General features: G+C 35.1%; 1 protein-coding gene across 2 annotated transcripts; it reads left to right on the forward strand.

The window, feature by feature from the left end:
• Positions 1-2,693: 2,693 nt before the first annotated feature.
• LOC109107970 (olfactomedin-like protein 2B) lies at positions 2,694-9,199 on the forward strand. 2 transcript variants are annotated; one of them, XM_042718073.1, is made up of 8 exons: positions 2,694-3,121; positions 3,530-3,796; positions 4,002-4,109; positions 4,795-4,956; positions 5,395-5,584; positions 6,600-7,043; positions 7,141-7,317; positions 8,293-9,199. In XM_042718073.1, exons 1-8 carry the CDS (start codon positions 2,975-2,977, stop codon positions 8,889-8,891), a joined length of 2,094 nt encoding a protein of 697 aa, XP_042574007.1. In that variant the 5' UTR covers positions 2,694-2,974; the 3' UTR covers positions 8,892-9,199. The 2 variants fall into 2 exon arrangements, with proteins under 2 accessions (XP_042574007.1, XP_042574008.1); XM_042718074.1 differs by having other exon boundaries at positions 5,395-5,572.
• The last annotated feature ends 492 nt before the right edge of the window (positions 9,200-9,691 follow it).

Raw genomic sequence — 9,691 nt, forward strand, 5'->3', positions numbered from 1 at the left:
AATAATTGGATCGTGAAGCAATCAATCAAGTACAATGTAAGGTGTTTATATGCTTTTATAATGCAAGCAGACTTAGAAATGATACATGGACTACCCATCATAAGAGAAGAGACTTTTTTACAAATTCAGCATTTGGAATTACTAAACTTTGGACTGTTGTTGCATTGTACAAAAAAAACCGAACAAACAAAAAAAAAACCTTTCTCAGAAATAATACTCTAGTCTTAGTTTTAGAAATATTTGCAGTGACATTTAGCATTAAGTCAGTTTGCCTCAGGTTCACAGGCATCTTAGAGAACATATCCACTGATGTTCTACAAATTTTGACATCCAGAAAGTGTATAAATAATTCATAAAAATTAATTACAAACTACATATCTTTTGGTTTATTATTTGAACCCTAACAGACTTTGTCTTCTGCTGTTTTTATTTTATTTTATATATGTTTTGCTTGAAAAATGTGCATGTTTGCACATGGTCTTTGAACATTTGAGCTTGTATCTTGCTCAGGTAGTCATTACTAACAAATTCTATGCATTTACATTTATTCATTTAGCAGACGCTTTTATCCAAAGGGACTTACAATTGGGGAATACATCAAGCGATTCATCTTAAAGAGGCAAATAGACAGAGGAAGTGCTCGTCATACCAAGTTTCAAGAATTGTTCAAATAAGTACAAGCTAGACAGATGATGGATGAAGTCGGATAGTGATGAAAGAGCTGAGTTTTAAGCTGTCGCTTGAAAATTGTCAGGGATTCAGCATTGTGGATAGGGGTTGGAAGATCATTCCACCCGCCAGGAACGGTAAACGAAAATGTTCTGGAAAGTGAATTTGTGCCTCTTTATGATGGCACCATGAGGCGTTGCTCACTAGTGGATCTCAGACTTCTGGAGGGGATGTATATTCGTAAGAGTGAGTGAAAGTAGGCAGGTGAGCCTGTGGCTGCTCTATATGCAAGCATCAGTGTCTTGAACTTGATGCGAGCCGTAACTGGCAGCCAGTGCAGGGAGATAAAGAGAGGTGTGACATGGGCTCGTTTTGGGCTTGTTAAAGACCAGCCATGCCGCTGCTTTCTGAATCATTTGTAAAGGTTTGACTGTGCATGATGGAAGTCCAGCCAGAAGAGCATTGCAGTAGTCTAGCCTAGAAATGACAAGGGCCTGGACAAGAAGTTGTGGAGCTGTGCTCTGATAGGAAGGGCCTGATCTTTCTGATGTGCAATATAAACCTGCACGATCTAGCAGTTTTTGCAATTTTGCAATTTTTTTAACATGTCAGGTGGTCATCAAAGATTACACCAAGATTTCTGACCGAACATGATGGGGTAATTGTTGATTGACCTAACTGGACGGTGAAGTCATGCTGTAGATTTGGAGTGGCCACTTTAATTAGTTGTTTTGGTAGGATTGGTTCTGCTAAAAACATAAGTGTAAAAACTGGAGAAATAAACAAAAACATTGACAACAGTATTCTAGTCTGTTATAGGGTGAATAAAGGTAATCTGGGACTTTTTCCCCCACTTTCAACTTCTGCAATCAATTGTGATGTCACCCAAACACTTTATACAAACAAATGCCATTTTTCTGAAATTGGCAAAATTTATATACATATTTAATGTGCTCTTGTTTGCTTTTGGTAATCCAGGACATTTCACTATGAGATTTAGGACAGTCTGGGGCCCTAATTTAAGTTTTTATGCAGTAGTGAGAGCATGTGTACATGAGAAATGAATGTATGTGTGAGAGAGGAAGAGACAGAGTAATAAGATTTAAAATGACAAATTAGTTGCATATCCTGTTCTATGGTCCTGTTTGTAGCAAGGGTGTCTGAATAAAAATGATTGATTTTGGAGCCATACCATGTCCCACTTATTAAAAACACTGAATAAAGAGGAGTCATGTTTAAAATTAGGCTACATCACAGTTTCATTGTAATAAATAAAATAAATACCTTTTCATAAATTCAGGTTTCATCAAATTAAGGTTTGCTGAATATTTGGAACATTATTTTATTTTTGAAAAATTTTGCCCATAACAATAATCTTAAAGATTGTGTCTCTGACCATTGGTTTCTTTTTACAGGGGTCCTTACAATTTGCTAATTGGCCATTAGATGCCATCTCAATTACATCAACAACCAGCTAAAATATGTTAATGTTGCAACTGCGTGTGATGTACGAATAAAAGTACACATCATATGTCTTACATTACTTAGGTAAAATAAATAAATAAATAAAAAAAGATAAAAAATAAAAAATAAAAACACCTTTTGAGGACTTGCAATGAATCGAATTGTCAGTAGATGGAGTAAAAGCGCTACTTCAGAGGCAGCGTCTTTGGCGTTGGGAGAGTTTCGTTCAGTAAATCGTGATGTCTTGCTAAAATAGATGTATTTTGTTAACTCATGAACTAGTAAATTTATCTAAAACCTCTAGAGAATTATTTCATAACTAAGACATGTTGTCATAATTAATTTCCCCAGAAATTATTTTGTGCTTTGTACTTTAGCCTATCATGAACATGGTATTTTATGTTTACATTTATACATGTGCGGGTTTACATTATTAATTAATTTGTTATCCTTGTAACACATGTATTTATTGTGAGGCAGTAAAACGCGCGGGTTTGGGTCATTGATCTAATGGCAGAACTCCTCCCTGTCTTTAGGTTCCTCCCCACTCACTTACAGCAAACCTTTCAAATATCCATTCATCACCGGCAATCCAACACAAAGAAGGTCTTCTTTCCGTCTGTAGAAACCATAAGCAACTGATTTTAACCAAACCTAGGACCGTTTTGACGTCATCAGGGAAACTCTTTACATATTCAGTTATTAATGGATTATTAATTGACATATGGAAATATATAGGTTACATAAAGATTAATTGCATTTTTGTCTGGGACGAGCACCAAAGAAAAGACTTAACCTTAACTTACTAAAATTGGCAACTCATCTTGTCTGATAAATTTGCATGATGGAATTATTGTTTTTAATTTTTTGCTGGGGCTCGTTTTGTTTAACACGAGCTAATGTGATGGAGCAACAGACTGCTGACAATATAGACAACCGTCCAACTCTAGAAGATGAAATGGACAATCAAGAAAACATCTTAACACAGGTAATTTTTCCTGATTAAAAAATTTAAATGATCACATGAATAAAAGATGGTATATTTTGCAGTATTGCTATTGTTATAATTGGAATTTATATGTAAATACTAAATTATATAAAGTGCTTTTTGACCAAAAATTGTATGTAAATATAATAATGATAATAATGTTTGATTATATATAAACATGTTTGATTATTATTAAAATTAAAACAAGTGTTAAAAATAATAATAATAATAATAATGCGTATAATTAATATTGAAATTTATAGGCTATTAACTAATAGGCTGATTTTTGGCCCCCAAATTTTTTTTAAATATGTATGTAAATATAATAATATCTATAAATCACAATGTTAAACTATTACAAAAAATATAAAATAAAACATTATTCACTGTCATTGTTTACTCTAATAGCTCATTGGAGACTATGATAAAGTGAAGACTCTGTCAGAGGGCTCAGACTGTCAGTGTAAGTGTGTAGTAAGGCCTCTGAGCAGGAGCGCATGCAAACGCATTGAAGAGGGCCATGCAAAGGCTGAGGACTTCTACACAGTGGAGACAGTCACTGCGGGACCCAGCTGTAAGAAGTGTGCCTGCATCGCCCCTCCCTCTGCCCTCAACCCCTGTGAGGGAGACTTCAGATTCAAGAAGCTGCAAGAAGCTGGACGGGATGATATCAAGGTAAAGGGTTTTGAACTGAATCAGGACTCAAGGGGAGACAGAAACAAGAATCATGCACTGGTGTTAATAGATGATTCTTAAAAATACTGACTAGTTCTATTTAATTTGATGACTTTTAGTCTTTTTTAGACATAAATTAATCAATAATATAAAGAACTTCTATTAAACCGCTCTATTATCCACTTTATGTATCTTGATGTTTCAGCTCTCAACCATAATGGACCTTCTCGAGGGAGCATTTTATGGGATGGACTTGTTAAAGCTTCACTCTATCACAACAAAACTTCTGGAACGGGTTGATAACATAGAGAAAGTGAGTGCAATACTGATACTTGTTCTAAGAATAAATAAATATAAACATCTGTGATCATTAAACAGTACTTCTGATAGAAGCTATAGCTTATATTATCTTATGCTTATAAGAATATTAAGTACATTACATTTATTAATACACACACTTTAAAAATAAAGGCTCTTTATTGCCATATATGCTTTCATTAGAAACCATCCATGTAACCTTTCCACTGCACTAAAGGTCCTTCACAAAAAAATAAAAATAACATGTTCTTTTGAAACCTTAATTTTTTGTAAGAGTGAATATAATATCCACACACTTTTTGACACAATTTCAATTTCAGAATTTAGTATAATTTAGAGCCTTCTTTCCACATTAACATCACCACAGGAAGACAATCCAATCACACACACACACACACACACACACACACACACACACACACACACACACACACACACACACACACACACACACATACACACACACACACACAAAGAACAGAGTGTGACAGTATTTATTTTTGATTATGCTGTTCCCTGAAACAACCACACTGCTTTCTATACACTATTCAGTTTTACTATGGCACCAGAAATCACTGTCTGCTTTCAAATATTGCCACTGGACAGAGGGGAATTGAGTTCAGGTGGTTGGGCGGAACTGCCACCCATGGACCTCTGTTGTGTTTACATTCTCCTTACAGTCGTTTTCCGGAAACCTGACAAAGGAGAAAGTAAGCGTGAAAGGTGAAAAAGCACAAGGGAAGGGGCCTCGCTCCAACCAACGACAAGAGAAGAAGAAACGTCTCAGCGTGCTGGAGCCCTCACTGCAGAAGAATGTGGCAGCTGCTTTTGCTCACAGTGAGGTACAGATACAGCACACACTAGCTCAATCCATTAGAAATGCCCTATAGGCTCTTATTAGTCTCACTTCACACAGATGACAACTGCCAACATATATGCATAAATACACACTGCAAATGTCACACACATTACCACCAGTACCAAACTTTGCCCAGTGGAAACAGTGGTCGAATTCACTCTTCCATTGAGCCTGGAAGACACGTCAGTAGAGAAATAGTCGATCAAAGCCATACAGCTTTCCCACAACGTGCTCAAGTCATTAATACACCACAAATTCCCCTTCTTCTCATCCAGGACATTTATGCAGCCACAAAGTGGGTGACTTGGAAAGAGACAATTAATGCTGCTTTTATTTGATGCAGTAATGTGATCAGGTTTAATTACATACATTTTTGAAGATAATAATTTAACTGGCAATTTCATTGTTTATTCCTGGCCAGAGGAAATATGAGGAAAAGTTTGTTGGGACTCAGGGCTCCAGCAAACCTGTGCTAAAGAGAAGCAACTCTGAGGGTCAAGAGGAGTCGCATAAACCTGCAAAGACCAAAGCAGGTCCTAATGGCATGACCATCAAAAGCATGACCTTCTACAAAGCCAACACAATGGAGGACAACGAAGGCAAAGAGCATAGTGAGTGTCCCGGCAGCTCATTTCATTGTAATAATGACTAAAATGCAGCTTTTATAGCTGCAGCTCTCAACAGAGCAAAAAAAAAAAAAAAAAAAAAAAAAAACTGAAAAGGGTCAACAATATGTTCTTGTATTTAGGGTTAAATTGTAGTATGAAAAATGTTGAGAAGCAAAATGCAAGTTCAGCATCACTAATAATCATTACACAGTGACCGCCCATATTATTTATTTTTAATTTTTTTGTCAGCAACCTTGGTTTCGGAAGTATTTTCCCCATTTATTTTATCTTTAGGGATACTAGAAAACAGCAAAGAGTTCTAAACCATAAACTAAACCAACAAGTTCTTGAATGAATCATAATATTTGATTTAAAGTACAATTTGATTTAAAACAAAAAGATATATGAAAATTCATCACAACTGTGTTTCACAACTGTTTACTTAACATTTACTTTAAATGAACGACAATCCCATAATGCACTACAAGTTACATACCTGTAATTAAGTTATGAAATAGACAACTAATTTAAAGTCAACAGTACATTTCAAATTTGTTGTTAAATATTAATATATTTATATATTATTGCATATAAATACATTACTGTATTTTAATATTTTTCAAAGAAGTCTCATATGCTAAGCAAGTCTGCCTTTATTTGATAAAACGTTTTTAAAAAATACACTAGTCTAAAAAATGTCACATCTTTCAGAAATGTTGAAAACAGTTGTGATATTTAATAATTTTGTGGGAATTTAATGTTTTTTTCTTTGATGAATAGAAAGTAGCATTTATTTTAAATAGGAATCTTTTGAAACATTGTAAATGTTTTACTGTCACTTTTGATCAATTTTATACAGTATGTGTGTTTTGATCAATTTTATATGTGTATGTTTTGGCTGAATGAAAATATAAATTAAAAAAAATGAATTACCCTGACATAGTCAGCAGCATTTTCAGATTACAAACAAGAGTATGCCAAAGTTAAACTAAGCATTTTATGTTTCTTCTCTCAACAGTTTCCACAGCAGCGCATGAGGTTGTGAGTGGTGATAGCTCGGTGGATTTAATAATTGAAGACCAGCTCCATAAGCATGAGCTGCCTGCGACTGTTACAAGACATGAAACCCCTGCAACAGTGACCCACACACCGTCAGTGAACCTCAACACACAGAATGGAGACCCTACTGCTGCAAACATGCCAAATGTAACAAGGCATATTGAAGGAGAAACTGTAAAAGCCAAGAAGTCAAGCCCAATTACAACAGCAAGGGCAATTCTGCCAACGTCAATGCCTTTAACTACCACAATGTCACCAAGCATCAATGCAACAACCATCGCAACTCCTCTTGCAGTGCCTCATCTGGCCAGTGATACAGCACCTACAAAGAGGTCCAAACTTAGCTGGGATGAAGCTACAACTCAAACAAGCACACAAGCTCCAAAGAAGACCAAAGAACAAGGTAAGCTTGATTCCAGATCCAGAAGAAGAAAACAAACTTAAGAGTTTAGAGGGGATGTGATATATATATGCTTCCCCTCTGGATTTGTTGTTTACAGGGATCTGCAAGGACACATTAGCAAGCATCGCTGATCCTGTTACACACAACTCATATGGCAAAAAAGAAGGTGCATGGATGAAAGACCCGAAAGGCAATGGAAAAGTTATATATGTGACCGACTACTACTATGGAAACCAGCTTCTGGAATTCCGTGATATGGACACTTTTAAACAAGGTACATGTATCTTTAAAACAGAAACTGCTGCATTTGGCTGGTCATTTGAAGCATACTGTACTGAATATCTTCCTTTTTGTACTGTACAGAAAAAAAATATTTTCAGAATATTTTATACTATTGGTTAGACTCCAAACTTGTTCAAAATAATAACACATTTGCATAGTACATTACAGTACTGTTCATAAGCGTCAGACTGATTATTATTATTTTTTTAAGAAATACATACTTTTATTCAATATAATAACAATATTAACATAACATACATGTATTATTAAATGATGCTGTTACTCTGAACTTTCCATTCATTTAACAATCCTAAAAATATGTATCATAGATCCACTAAAATTTTAAAATATAGAGTTTTAAACATATAATAATAATAATAATAATAATAATAATAATAATAATAATAATAATAAATTATGTATTCTGATTTCTGAATGATCATGTGAAACTGAAGACTGGAGTATTACTGCGGAAAAGTCAGCATTGCCATCACAGGAATAATTTTGAAAAAATGTATTCCAATAGAAAACCTTTAATAATTTGAAATTAGTATAATATTTTAATGATATTGCTGTTTTTACTGATTTTTGATCAAATAAATGAAGCCTCGGTGAGCATAAACTTACAGACCTCAAACATTTGAATAGTAATGAAGTTTTGTGGGAAAAAATATATTTTTTGAGATTTTCCTCAATTGAATTTGTTTCTCTTCAGATTTTACAACTAACAGATCTAAATCTTACAGACAATATCTGAATAATTTCTGCTACTACAATTAAAATATAAAAAGCTACTTTATTTAGGAAATGATATGTCACAAAATCATACTTTTTTATAAAGCATGAAAGAGTCATTATACATGCACATATACAGCTGCCTTTATGTTTTAGGAAGGGGGTCCCTTGCAAGAAGATCATGACCAGCCTCTTCAGTATATGACATTTGTTCCTCTTTTTTTTCTCACAGGGCAGTTTAGCAACTCCTACAAACTCCCTTATAACTGGATTGGCACTGGCCATGTGGTCTACGGTGGCTCTTTCTTCTACAACAGAGCCTTTTCTCGTGATATAATCAGGTTTGATCTTCGTCTCCGGTATGTAGCAGCCTGGACCACCCTTCATGATGCAGTATTAGAGGAGGAGGAGGCTCCGTGGAGTTGGGGAGGACATTCAGACATTGACTTTGGTGTGGATGAGAGCGGGTTATGGTTAGTGTACCCAGCTCTGGACGAAGAGGGATTTCACCAAGAAGTGATCATCCTGAGCAAGCTCCGACCCTCTGACTTACAGAAAGAGAAGAACTGGAGGACGGGCCTGAGGAGGAACTTCTATGGAAACTGCTTCATCATCTGCGGCGTTCTGTATGCCGTCGACAGTTTCGAGCGCACGCATGCCAATATTTCCTATGCATTCGACACGCACACACACACCCAGATGATTCCCCGCCTCCCTTTTGTAAACAACTACACTTACACCACACAAATTGACTACAATCCTAAGGAACGTATGCTATATGCATGGGACAATGGTCATCAGGTGACCTACGATGTAATATTTGCTTATTAATGGTAATTTAAACACTTGAAAACTTTATTAATGTACTGCGTGCAGCACTTTCTGTATAAAATAGTAAAATGATTATGTGTCTTAGTGGGTTGTAGATCAGTCTACATGACAAATATTTTTATGAATATTTGATTATGCCTTTAATTTTGTCATTTTGTCTGATGCATGTCTTTTGTATTTGCTTTTTAGTGAATGTTTAGTGATCTTAAAAGGGTAAAATGGGATTGAGCTATTCATGACAAGGTTCTCACTGCTTATATGAAGTGTAAATGTATGTTGTATATAATGTAATTAAAAATAAACCTTACAGCAAGTTCTTTTAATGCTGTTGAAGTTTTATTGCTTTAGCTTCTTTTGAGGTCAGCATAAAACATCATTTGCAACTCATTTAATTTTCATATTATGGCATACTTCAAAATGAAACAATATACTCAATGAAAGAGAAAAAAATAAATTTCCCCCAGTAAAGTAAGAGGGATTTGTGATGCAAGCCATAAATAAAATCCCTTTAAGCTAACAAATTAAAAGGACAAACAATTTTATCTTTGGACTAAAATGCATTAATGAATTTTGCACAAAAAGACCATATATTGTGCATTAAATTGTGCATTGTTCTTAAGGACTGGTTGACACTAGTTCAGAAAACATCTGTTGTCAGCAAACTCTACTGTAATCTCCACTTCCTTGCCTTTCTCCTCAGAGGAATTCCTAAGAAAACCAGATGAGAAAGAGGAAGGATCTTGAGCTTGACAGCACCTTGTGGAATTGACAAAAATATCACCATTACAAAGCACTAGTGT

This window comes from Cyprinus carpio, chromosome B2 (assembly GCF_018340385.1).
Source record: "Cyprinus carpio isolate SPL01 chromosome B2, ASM1834038v1, whole genome shotgun sequence".
In the NCBI taxonomy this organism is placed as follows: Eukaryota; Metazoa; Chordata; class Actinopteri; order Cypriniformes; family Cyprinidae; genus Cyprinus; species Cyprinus carpio.